Genomic DNA, 13,399 nt, shown 5'->3' with positions numbered 1-13,399 from the left:
AAACCAGTGACTGACCCAGGGTCAAGTATTTGGATCAGACCAATTTGGCACAGGGTGTAGGTGGCAATAATCAAACGATGATCCACTCACTTCACTAAGCAAGCAAATCGTTGTGTGTATGCCCAGTGTGTGATTAGATTTAGGGGAAGACCCCCAGTCTGGAGAATCTTATTAATGTGACAAAAGACAGATATTCATTGATTTTTTAACCTAATTATTTCCTTTTCTCTGTTCCCAGTGCCATTCAGGGAAGCGCCCAGCTACTCTCATCGGAGAAGGGGGCCCCAAAGCACTTTAGCAGCACCCAGAGTCTTACTTCGTTCCAACAGTGACAACAACCTCAACGTCAACAACCTCCCGGAGTGGTCGGCCTCCTCGGCCTCTTTACACCGCAGCCTTTCACCACAGCTACTGCAACAGATGCAGAATAATCCTAATGGTACAGTGAAAACGATTGGGAGCTATGCCCAGGTACCTCGGAGCCGCTCGCCATCGCTAAACCGCTTGGGGGAGGATGCGAAGAGGCAGCAGCACAGGCACATCAGGTGGGTCCCAAAAGGAAACTCACAGGTGCAGTTACAGGACTGAGTTGGGGCAACATTTGTCTCTGTCCTACGAAACAGTTGGGTTTCTTACTTGGTCCAAAATACATGTCTTTTCAGCAAAGGTATTGGTATGGTTCTAAGAATGGTCTCTAAGTAACAGGCCGATTAATAACCTCTAGGTCACTGGATTCCAAACTGTGAGGTTTATCCCACAATGGCGGCCAGGTTGTGATAGTCAGGTAGCCTCGGGGTAGCAGGTATAGTAGAGAGAGATGGTGCCTATAGTAGCAGTGGGGGGGATATTAGCCTCTGGGAAGGGACTGGGGCTGTGGGATAGCAGGTATAGTAGGGAGAGATGGTGCCTATAGTAGCAGTGGGGGGATAATAGCTTCTGGGAAGGGACTGGGGCTGTGGGATATCAGGTATAGTAGGGAGAGATGGTGCCTATAGTAGCAGTGGGGGGATAATAGCCTCTGGGAAGGGACTGGGGCTGTGGGATAGCAGGTATAGTAGGGAGAGATGGTGCCTATAGTAGCAGTGGGGGGATAATAGCCTCTGGGAAGGGACTGGGGCTGTGGGATAGTAGGTATAGTAGGGAGAGATGGTGCCTATAGTAGCAGTGGGGGATAATAGCCTCTGGGAAGGGACTGGGGCTGTGGGATAGCAGGTATAGTAGGGAGAGATGGTGCCTATAGTAGCAGTGGGGGGATAATAGCCTCTGGGAAGGGACTGTGGCTGTGGGATAGCAGGTATAGTAGGGAGAGATGGTGCCTATAGTAGCAGTGGGGGGATAATAGCCTCTGGGAAGGGACTGGGGCTGTGGGATAGCAGGTATAGTAGGGAGAGATGGTGCCTATAGTAGCAGTGGGGGGATAATAGCCTCTGGGAAGGGACTGGGGCTGTGGGATAGCAGGTATAGTAGGGAGAGATGGTGCCTATAGTAGCAGTGGGATAATAGCCTCTGGGAAGGGACTGGGGCTGTGGGATAGCAGGTATAGTAGGGAGAGATGGTTCCTATAGTAGCAGTGGGATAATAGCCTCTGGGAAGGGACTGGGGCTGTGGGATAGCAGGTATAGTAGGGAGAGATGGTGCCTATAGTAGCAGTGGGGGGATAATAGCCTCTGGGAAGGGACTGGGGCTGTGGGATAGCAGGTATAGTAGGGAGAGATGGTGCCTATAGTAGCAGTGGGATAATAGCCTCTGGGAAGGGACTGGGGCTGTGGGATAGCAGGTATAGTAGGGAGAGATGGTGCCTATAGTAGCAGTGGGGGGATAATAGCCTCTGGGAAGGGACTGGGGCTGTGGGATAGCAGGTATAGTAGGGAGAGATGGTGCCTATAGTAGCAGTGGGGGGATAATAGCCTCTGGGAAGGGACTGGGGCTGTGGGATAGCAGGTATAGTAGGGAGAGATGGTGCCTATAGTAGCAGTGGGATAATAGCCTCTGGGAAGGGACTGGGGCTGTGGGATAGCAGGTATAGTAGGGAGAGATGGTTCCTATAGTAGCAGTGGGATAATAGCCTCTGGGAAGGGACTGGGGCTGTGGGATAGCAGGTATAGTAGGGAGAGATGGTGCCTATAGTAGCAGTGGGGGGATAATAGCCTCTGGGAAGGGACTGGGGCTGTGGGATAGCAGGTATAGTAGGGAGAGATGGTGCCTATAGTAGCAGTGGGGGGATAATAGCCTCTGGGAAGGGACTGGGGCTGTGGGATAGCAGGTATAGTAGGGAGAGATAGTGCCTATAGCAGCAGTGGGATAATTTCATTTAGAAGGGATTCTGTGGGGGTGTAATGAGTTGCAGAGAATATGTGCTGAAGGGCCATAGTTATACTACCCCTGGCACTAACCCCCAGAGCCAGAACTCCTTTCCATTCAGGACACGGAATAGTTAAGCCTGTAGGAAGCTCCTGGGATGGCACCTTCCAGGGAAGTCCAATAAATAGAAGGAGAGACGCCGGTGAGAGCTGTTGATGGATTGTAACCTTTAGTGATATTCTCACATCAGGGGAAGTGTGGAACATTTAGAGCAGCTGTTAACATGTTCTGCATTTTATAAAATGCTCCAAATCAGATGGTAAATATCACATGTGACAGCGAGGGGAGAGGCAGAAATGAGCATTATGAGAATAAGGTGCAATGACTCTGGGTGGGGTCTGGGAAAAACAGACTTTGTGGCACCCCATTATCTATACATAGGGTTTTTATGTGGCTCTATTAAACACTTCACAAAAAAGAATTAACAGAACTCAGACCGACATGCCAGCCAATAATTAGAAGTTATAACATAGGGAAGGAGAGATGGGCCCCTCTATACTGTATTATCACAGCAGCCACTGGGTCTGCTGCCTTTGTTGTTACACCCCTAAGTACAAATGTGACATTTTCAAACCGTACGTTTACGTGTAGTGGAATTACTACTAGTGGCATTACATGTGGCCCAGAAAATATCCCCCCCCCCTCCAATTTAAAATTCATCCCTGCTAATTCCATACGTGACTAATCAGCCGCCGCTCTCCCCTCACTTATAAATCGGCTTTTTAAGCCCCGCGCTTGTGGCCTCGCTGCTCCCAGATTCATTTTTCCATAAAGAAAAAAAAAGAGAAACGGCATGTGAGGGGTTTGAATCTCTATTTTTGGCTCAGATGATTTCCTCCGGTGCGGGGCGGCTGTGATATTTATATGGTAATGTATTCCGTCTTTAGCCCCTCGCTTACAGTTCAACCATTTCTGCAGCAGTAAAACAGACAGGGAGAAGAGTAAATGCCAAGCGGGATCTTACGAGGGCAGCGTTCTTACGAGGGCAGTGGTTTCTGCCGGACAGCTGGCCCCCCCGAGCCTTGTGCCGCACTTATGTATTCGCTTAGCCAGGGCAGGGGGTAAGTTGTGTTGCTATTATAGCATAGGAAGCGCACACTATGGGAGATTGCCTTAGATAAGGTCCTCTAAAAGGACTCATGGTGCCATGGTGATGGCACAGATGTCTGTGACCAATATACCCAAGCTCGAGGCCTCCAGTTTAGCGCAGATATGATTGTTAGTACAGGTATAGGACCTGTTATCCAGAATACTCGGGACCAAGGGTATTCCGGATAAGGAGTCTTTACGTAATTTGGATCTCCATACCTTAAGTCTACTAAAAAATCAATAAAACATTAATTAAACCCAACAGGATTGTTTTGCATCCAATAAGGATTATTTATATCTTAGTTGGGATCAAGTGCAGGTACTGTTTTATTATTACAGAGAAAAGGGAATCATTTAACCATTAAATAAACCCAATAGGGCTGTTCTGCCCCCAATAAGGGGTAATTATATCTTAGTTGGGATCAAGTACAGGTACTGTTTTATTATTACAGAGAAAAGGGAATCATTTAACCATTAAATAAACCCAATAGGGCTGTTCTGCCCCCAATAAGGGGTAATTATATCTTAGTTGGGATCAAGTACAGGTACTGTTTTATTATTACAGAGAAAAGGGAATCATTTAACCATGAAATAAACCCAATAGGGCTGTTCTGCCCCCAATAAGGGGTAATTATATCTTAGTTCGGATCAAGTACAGGTACTGTTTTATTATTACAGAGAAAAGGGAATCATTTAACCATGAAATAAACCCAATAGGGCTGTTCTGCCCCCAATAAGGGGTAATTATATCTTAGTTGGGATCAAGTACAGGTACTGTTTTATTATTACAGAGAAAAGGGAATCATTTAACCATTAAATAAACCCAATAGGGCTGTTCTGCCCCCAATAAGGGGTAATTATATCTTAGTTGGGATCAAGTACAGGTACTGTTTTATTATTACAGAGAAAAGGGAATCATTTAACCATGAAATAAACCCAATAGGGCTGTTCTGCCCCCAATAAGGGGTATTATATCTTAGTTGGGATCAAGTACAGGTACTGTTTTATTACTACAGAGAAAAAGGAAATCCGTTTTAAAATTCTGAATTATTTGCTTATAATGAAGTCTATGGGAAATGGGCTTTCCATAATTTGGAGCTTTCTGGATTACGGGTTTCTGGATAAGGGATCCCATACCTGTAAAAGGTCTGAAATACTTGAACATAGAGTGACCCCATCAGATATGCCAATATGGGTTGGACATGGGCAACCCTATTTAGGCCACCCTATTTTGTACACCCCTCACCTTGTCCTCAGGGTCAGACTGGGCTGCTTGGCCACCAGAAAAAACCCTGTGGGCCCTGCCGATCCAGACCCAGTCCCCATCGGTGCTGATCTCCCCGAAGATAAGTGTATTATACGCCTGCTCTGGATAGGGGGGAAGGGGTTGCAGCAGGGACCCTGGATGGATGTGAGGGCCACGGCAAGGACCCCTGGGATGGCAGCCCTGGTGGGCCCTGCACACCCCAGTCTGACCCTGCTTGTCCTTGTCACTAGTAGTCACAGCCCTTCCTCCTGGTCCCTGTAGTTTGCACCAGAATGAATGTTAATCATTGAAAAGCATTAAAAACACCCAAATATCCCCAAAAGCAGGCAGTGTTGGGCCGAGCAGAGGGCAATAAGAGGGGCTGAAGCACCCAAAATATAAAACTTGGGGGTTGCCATATTTACCATGATAATGATACACTTGCCGTCAGGAATAGGAGCTCATTATGTTACTTACTGTTCCTCCACTTCAGCTTATTCTTTTGCTTTTTCTTCTTCTTATTATTATTCTTAGCGCCCCCCATTTTCTAAACGCTACTCCTCCTACAGTTTTAGGGGTACAACACCCAAACTCTCCACACTTCTTCGTCCTATTGCGGAGCAGATTACTTGTGCGTTTTTGTGGCGCCGCTCTGAACACCCTAATCTTTCCATTGACTTCTACCAATCTTACAGCCACAAACAGCCAATCAGATTTCCCTCAGTGGGAACCATAGCGGATGGTTCCATACTTTGCAGTATGGTTACTTTTTTCTCTTTTATTCTGCCCCCACCGCCATGTCCATGATTGTATCGCCCAACTTTGCCAATAGACAGTGAGTTGCTCTGCCGGAGATTCCTCTAGCGCGGGCACCTGTAATCTCTCTAAAGCTTTTACAAGAATTATCACAGCGGTTAAGCCAGACATGGAATTTTTAACTCCACATGATAATATTATTGATTTTAGGGAGCTCGCTACATTTCTTTGAAGAGCGAACAGCGTGGGATTTACAGGCTTTGGCCGACTGCGTCCATTTGAAGTGAATCCCACAAGGGTTGAGAGCCCACTTAAGACCAACGCTGTTGCAAGGATGAAGTCTTTCTGTAAGCGGTTGGGAAAACATCCTCAATGAGTGCTCCATTCATCTAATGGGAGAGATTAGGGAGGATATCCGGGAAGGATTACCTGAACTTGCTGCAGAGCTCATAAAGGCAGAATCAAGTATCTTGCAACGGTGGAGGAAATTAAGGGAATGGGGGAATGGGATAGGAAGGGACCAGGCCTAGGCACCAAAATCCTAGGGTTTCTATCTGCCCGCGAGGAAGCTCTTAGTGATGACTTGGGATCTGTGTCTTTAAGAAGTTCATTGACAAAAGGGCAACTGTACTACATATATGGGATCCCATATTGGGGATACAAAGGAAGATCTTGTAGAGGAAACTTTATCAGGTTATAATCTATACAGTATATGATCTAAATTGGTTACATCGGTCTCTCCAAATCTTAGGGGTATATTTATCATGCTGAGAACAGTGGAGTAAAACATTACCGGTGATGTTGCCCATAGCAGCCAATCAAGCTTTGCTTTGGATTTCTAATTGTTGAAATCTAATTGCTGATTGGTTGCCCTGGGCAACATCACTGGTAATGCTTCACTTTACTTTTTACACAGCATGATAAATATACCCCTAAGTGCCTTAACACCAGGATGCCTACAAAGAGCTCTGCTTGGTAATGATGGAGTTTCCATAACTCCATGTTGGGGTCGAGGTGGGACTGGGCTGGCGAGACACCCTTCCCTACCCCATTGCTTCCCCTCTGTCCTACTGCAATTTTATGCCCCAGTTGAGGCAAAAGTAAATATTAGTTGCATGAGTGGGAGGGGGCAGTTGGTGGTTGGCAGTGGGTGAGTATTCGGGGGTCCCAGCAGTGTGGGGGCCCCTGGGGTAGCAGCCCCAGTGAACCTCGCACGAACAACCTAGTCCGACCCTGGTGGTTGGGTTGGGCTGTCTGTATCTATCTGGAATATAGATGGTTCCAAAAAAGGAGTTTGTGGTGAATTTTTGCAGTGGATCTAGAGGGACAGCAATGGGGCCAATAAGTCTCTGTACAAATTCTTTCATAAGCTCTTTCTCAAAAGAACCAAACTTGTTTACAGGAAGTCCCTGGAACATGATATTTAGCTGGACAAAGAGTCACATATACTCCAAACATTGCTTGGGTCTTTCTTTACGAGCTAAGGGAGTCCTGGAGCAAAAACTGGACCTCCAAAGGGTCTTGAATCTGGAAACCGCTGGTCTGTTTGGTATTTCAATGAGATCTGAGAGTGTTTGCCTGGATGCCCTACTACCTATCCCAGCGATATGCGCAACTTTGCAGCACTGCAGCGATCAATGAGAATTTTGGTGTAAATGCAGTAAAGCAATCAGTGCTAACTGCTGTGCTTGCTCAGGGCTAACCAACTAGCAAAAAGTTGTGCTTTGTTACTTTCAACCTGGATGTTCAGCAAATTGGATGGTATTAAGCTGTCCTGCTCAGTGTCTAATTAACCTGAATAACATTCTGCTGACTGCACTGCTTTATAGGCAGCCATGCACAATACATGATAGCTATGATAGAGGCCAATACTTGACGCCATTTTGTTTCCATTTGCAGTCCTGGTGCTAACAAGGAGTCCGCGCCTGCCTTGGATTTTCAGGGTCCCAAACGCAAGCTGTACAGCGCTTTGCCCGGAAGGCATTTCATCGTGGTGAAATCCTATCAGCCCCAAGGTGAAGGAGAAATCCCCCTCCATAAGGGAGACAGAATACGAGGTTAGTCTTGAGTCCTTCTCTTTAAAGGGCTAATTTACTTTTATTTTTCTTATTTAAGTATTGATCGGTGGAACTGACTATGGCTGGTTGGCCATTGTGTATCTTATCACCAGGGTGGGTGAGGGCCAGCAAGGCACTGGAAAAACCCTGTGGACCCTCCTAACTGAGCCCCCTCCCCTGATTATATAATCTACGAGTGCTCGGGGGGGTGGAGGCGTTTGTGGGGGGCCCTGGGGCAGCAGCTTTACACCAACTATAGTCCTCTTTTTGTGCTATTACTTACTAAAGGTCCCCATACACGGGCTGATTGTAGCTGCCGATATCGGTCCCTTAGACCGTTTCGGCAGCTTATCGGCCCGTGTAGGGGCAGAAACAACGGCCTGCCCGACCGATATCTGGCCTGAAATTGCCCAGACATCGGGCAGGATAAAAAATTTAGCCGCTTCGGCTCGTTGATGCGGTCCCTGAACCGACTGCACCCATTGCTGTCGTTATAATTCGATCGTTTGGCCCCAGGGCCAAACCACTGAATTAGCCTAAATTTGCCCGATATCGCCCACCCGTAGGTGGGGATATCGGGAGAAGATCCGCTCGCTTGGCGACCTTTACTTTAAGCCAGCCAGGGTGTGTCCTAACAGCCCAAGGGTGTGGCCTACTTCTCTGGGGGTGTGGCCAGCCGCACAGTCTGATAGTGGAATAATAACGTTAGTAGAGACAACAACCCCTATAATTTTCCTCCCAGTTTGCACAGATTTCTATAACCCAGTATGGTAAAATGAGCCATAAAAAAAAACCCCTCCAGAATGTCCATTTCCCATAAATCAAAGAGAAATAAATCCTCGGATCCCTTAGAATTAAAGAAATAATCCTTAGATCTCTTTAACATTAATCCTTAGATCTCTGTGAGATTAAAGCCTAATTCTTCTGTCTATACACCAAACAGGGAATCCAGGGGGCTGGGAACCCCTTGAGTTCCAGAAGGTTTTAGCGAAAAATCCTTGTTATAGTAACCTGGGGGATAGTCCTTTTTTTTTTTTCTCTTCTGGTGGGCCCTAGAGTTAAAGACTTCATGGCTTCCCATTATTATAGTCTATTGTCAACTGTCTGGGGTAAAACTGATAGAACCTATTACTGGTAATATTGCCCTAATGCTGCCAACTGTATCTGCTATGCCCCATCCCTCCAACCTGCAGTGCCCATTTGCACCCTTACCAACCCCAGGTTGAATGTTCCCGGCGCCCCTCTGTTGCCTCGTCTCTACTGAGCCAATCTGGATTGGGCGCCATGTGTTCTAATGAGAGCTTTGGAGAGGAACCCGGCAGAACGGAGCCCTCCGATAGTGAGCAGATGGCATTGGCAGATTATTGCCTGATTAATGAAATGAAGTGTGTTGTTTGAGTTGCAGCCCATCCGTCACGTTCTAAATATCAAGAACGCTAAATCCTGACCCTTATTGGACACGGTGGATTCTGGGTTCCCCCCAGAGGAACACAACAACACATTTAGTGCCTTGCTGCCAAATTGCTTGTTGTCACTCAGATGTGCCGCTGGCATCGGTGCCCGGGGGGGTGTTTCATAGGGGATGGAGAGCCAGAAATATGCGTCCAAGCTGTTTGAGAACATACAAATAAACCTTATCCACATATATATTTATTTTTATAGTTTTTGAGGTATAAATGAGTTTTTCCGAGGGAGCTGCCCGCTTAGCAATCAGAGGGGGTGTGATCTTCAGCTCATTAAAACAAATAGGCTTCTGTGCTAACGAATATATCATTATGCAATTAGTTCCATGCACCATCTGCTTATTTCATCTCCATTTACACTTGCTTTTTTTTTTTCATTGGTCCAGTTCTGAGCATTGGCGAAGGAGGATTCTGGGAAGGAAACGCCCGGGGACATGTGGGATGGTTTCCTGCAGAATGTGTGGAAGAGATTCAGCCCAAGCCCAGTGATGGACGCCCAGGTAGGAGACTGACACATACAGGGGTGGCAGTTAGACATACGGTGGCGGTCCGGGTTTTCCAGGACCCCAGCATTGCTCCAGCAGCGACAATGTTGCCCCTGGTCAGTACAGTGTGAGGGTGAGAGTATAGCTTATAGGTATAGCTAAACATTCCTTTTACAGGATAAGTAAACCATTACTGAGTGGGCTATTCTAAGCACTCTTGCAATTTACATTCATTATTTATTTTTAATTTCAAGATATTAAGGGATAAAGTATTGTTACAATCAAAGAATTGTGTTACCACAGCGCCACCTGCTGGTCACTTTCTGAACATGAAGTAGTCAAGGAAGTTGCCAGGAGAAAGAAAGAGGGCTGATGCTCTTCTGGTTAGGGAAACATTAGAAACCTCAGACAACTTTTCTCACGTCTTCCCTACCCAGAAGAACAGATCAGATCAGCCCTCTTTCTTTCTCCGATATTTGCCAAGTTATGAGCAGGGCCGATCTTTGGTTCTAATTGGGTCCTGTGCCCAAGAGTGGACTCTACACAGGGTATGCTGAAGGCTTATAGACTGCCTGGAAAATTTAGTTTGTAATTGGGGCATGGAATGCTACATTGACCACAATTTTTAGGGTGTCCCTGTATTTCACTCTGAAAATCTAGTAACCATAAATGCCCTTCCTAAATGGGCTTAATTGGGTCCTGCAGTTGGTAAGCCCAACCCTGGTTATGGGTGGGAATTATGAGAGTGGGTGTTGGTCAGCGAGTCGGCTCAATCTAAGCTTCTTGTCCACACTTGTCACATTCCCTCCCTTGCACTTTGGATGAGGCCATTTCCAGGTTTTATGACCTTTGTGGCTGCATGGTAGTTACAGTTGATAGCAATGGCGGCTGGTTCAGTAGCATATAGCAGTGCAAAGTCCTTATGTTGACTCTAGAAATTGCCTTCTCAATTACAGGGCTATTATAACCTGTGCTGGCCCCCCTACTACTCATTTGTTATGCTTGTATCTAGGACATGGTGCTGGTGGGTCAAGGAGCTAGAGGCCAGCTGCAGGTCAGGGTACCTGTGGAATACCCACAAAGTTTTTTGGGTAGGAGTCCCAGATTCACCGGGCAGGCGAGCCCTGGCAACCCTGTCTGTGTATCCTGGTAAACAGGGTCAGTCTGGCACCCAAGGGGCCCCCCCACCGCCCAACCACCCCTGCCCAGGGCCTATTTTTACATATGTGCAATCGGAGGGGGGAGGTCAGTGGGATTGGTTCTGGGCCGGTGAGGCCCACCGGGTTTTTTCCCCATTGTCCTCCAAGCCCAGTCTGACCCTGCTGGTAAAGAACGGCCCTACCTCACCAGCCCACCCCTCTGAGATGAAGACATTTTTTTTTCTCTTTACCTATTTGATCTGCCTCTGAAGTGGCATCACCTCTGGCACACGTTGACATCGCTTTCAGTTTCGCAGGTCCCTGGGTGGGTTCGGGTAGTGGGCCAGGGCAGGGGGCATAGCGGGGTGGTGGGTGAGCATTGGATTGTGGGTCAGCTGGTCTAGGTTTGGCACTATTCTGTCTTACCGGACCCATGCCAGACTCTAGCAGGAGGAGACAGTGTGTTTATGCTTGTGCATACCCCCAAGGCAGGACGTAGCAGGCAGCTAGTGCCAAGGGTAATGCCCACACAGCTGAGCCCTATAGGGAATTAAAGACCACCCAAGCGCAAGCCATTAGAGCCGGACTAGAAGCCGCACCATAGGAATCCTATACACTGCGCTTCCCTGTGCTGGATGTGGCCATTGCGAGGCACTGATCCCAAATGATGGATGCCGAGGGCCCAGCACTAAATGAGTTACTGCTGCCGACACAAGATGAATGTGAGTGCTCTGACATTTCCTAAACAGCACTTTACAGATGAGCCTCGGAGGGTTCTGATGTGGAGCTGAAGTGCCGACTGATTAGGAGAGGAAGAGTATGGTGAGAGCACCTGACCCGGTGTATAGATCCTCAGCTGGAAATTAGACACATGCTGCGGATTGCCCTTGCATTTCAAATACAGAGATGCCCTCGGCGCCTCTCCTACCTACTATTTTTATTTTAGATCCTTTCATCTTTCTACAGGTTTCATTATGACTGATTAAGAGTGCTCTCATAATAAACCCACAGGAGTAAGTGCACGGGCATTAGAGATGCAAAACAGAGATGCCCCATAGGACCCATCTCCTGAGCACTCTCTGGGATTTGCTGGGCATTCTCGGGAGTCTTGAATTTAATGCCTGACATTGACAAGTTGAAAAAACAGGGCTCCCAAGCGCCTAATGCCCGTTGGCCCTCCCAAGCGCCTAATGCCCGTTGGCCCTCCCAAGCGCCTAATGCCCGTGGGCCCTCCCAAGCGCCTAATGCCCGTTGGCCCTCCCAAGCACCTAATGCCCGTTGGCCCTCCCAAGCGCCTAATGCCCGTGGGCCCTCCCAAGCGCCTAATGCCCGTTGGCCCTCCCAAGCGCCTAATGCCCGTTGGCCCTCCCAAGCGCCTAATGCCCGTTGGCCCTCCCAAGCGCCTAATGCCCATGGGCCCTCCCAAGCGCCTAATGCCCATGGGCCCTCCCAAGCGCCTAATGCCCGTTGGCCCTCCCAAGCGCCTAATGCCCGTTGGCCCTCCCAAGCGCCTAATGCCCGTTGGCCCTCCCAAGCGCCTAATGCCCGTTGGCCCTCCCAAGCGCCTAATGCCCGTTGGCCCTCCCAAGCTCCTAATGCCCGTTGGCCCTCCCAAGCGCCTAATGCCCGTTGGCCCTCCCAAGCGCCTAATGCCCTTTGGCCCTCCCAAGCCCCTAATTCCCGTTGGCCCTCCCAAGCGCCTAATGCCCGTTGGCCCTCCCAAGCGCCTAATGCCCATTGGCCCTCCCAAGCGCCTCATGCCCGTTGGCCCTCCCAAGCGCCTCATGCCAGTTGGCCCTCCCAAGCGCCTAATGCCCGTTGGCCCTCCCAAGCGCCTAATGCCTGTTGGCCCTCCCAAGCGCCTAATGCCTGTTGGCCCTCCCAAGCACCTAATGCCCGTTGGCCCTCCCAAGCGCCTAATGCCCGTTTTCCCTGTTAACCAATTAGAAAACAATCTCCCACACTGGCAAACAGTACTGATATCTCATTGTGACTGTGAGATCCTTCCGCGGCGAAGCATATGAATAAAAAAGAGGAAAAGCCATTAATTAAAAGTCATGTTCCGCCGGGCGAAAGCGTGTAATGAAATCACGAGGCGGAAACGATTTGGAAGGAATTGTGTTCTGAACGTTGTTTCAGCTCGTAATTAATTCCTTTTCATCTCTCCATATAAATCCATCAGCCGGAGAAGTTCTTCTAATGTTGCTGGGACCTTCAAACCCTCTCTGTCTGCTGATTGATAAATCATTTTGACATCTATGCGGTTTGGCGTCATTATTACTTGCTGACAAGGGAGTCATTACATGGATAGTGTGGCCTCATAGCTTTATTATTACCCCGTGTAAAGCAAATGTTAGGGGTAATGACTTGGCTGTATTCCCCAAGCTTCTATAGGTGTTGTTGGCTCAACTTTCAGCTTTAGCCTTTCCTAAGCAGAAACTCAATTTATTCCCCCTTAGGCCTCCTCTTGTGTTATAATTCCATTGGTCTAATTGTAGTATAGTCAGTGGCTACAGCGGGTACAGCTTTCCTAGGTTTTCTTATATCAAGCTCAAAACAGGGTCTAAATGGCCCAATGGGATACTAGGAGACATCCTGGTTGGCTCACCGCCATAAGTCTGCCCTCACTCTTAGGCCCGCCCACTCAGGTTGGCCAGGGAGTTCGGCCAACCTCAACAGAGGAGGATGTAAAAAGATAAGGATAATGTGGTGGCACTGGGGAGGGGTGAGAATATGTGGTGGTGGTGATAGGGGCCCTTGAGGTCGGGGCCAATTTAACTCTAAGGTTCAAGGGTTTATTTTA

General features: G+C 48.1%; 1 protein-coding gene across 8 annotated transcripts in view; it reads left to right on the top strand.

Moving 5' to 3' along the window:
- Nucleotides 1-13,399, top strand: part of shank2 (SH3 and multiple ankyrin repeat domains 2) — a 310,238-nt gene that overhangs the window by 167,545 nt on the left and 129,294 nt on the right. For all 8 annotated transcript variants that reach the window (XM_031899735.1, XM_031899734.1, XM_031899733.1 and 5 more), the window contains 3 exon segments: nucleotides 239-545; nucleotides 7,352-7,509; nucleotides 9,359-9,472. In XM_031899735.1, coding sequence (XP_031755595.1) covers nucleotides 239-545; nucleotides 7,352-7,509; nucleotides 9,359-9,472 — 579 coding nt within the window.

The sequence above is a fragment of the Xenopus tropicalis genome, chromosome 4 (assembly GCF_000004195.4).
Source record: "Xenopus tropicalis strain Nigerian chromosome 4, UCB_Xtro_10.0, whole genome shotgun sequence".
Lineage (NCBI taxonomy): Eukaryota > Metazoa > Chordata > Amphibia > Anura > Pipidae > Xenopus > Xenopus tropicalis.
Note: the sequence above shows the minus strand (reverse complement) of the source record. Positions and strands in the feature narration are given on the sequence as shown.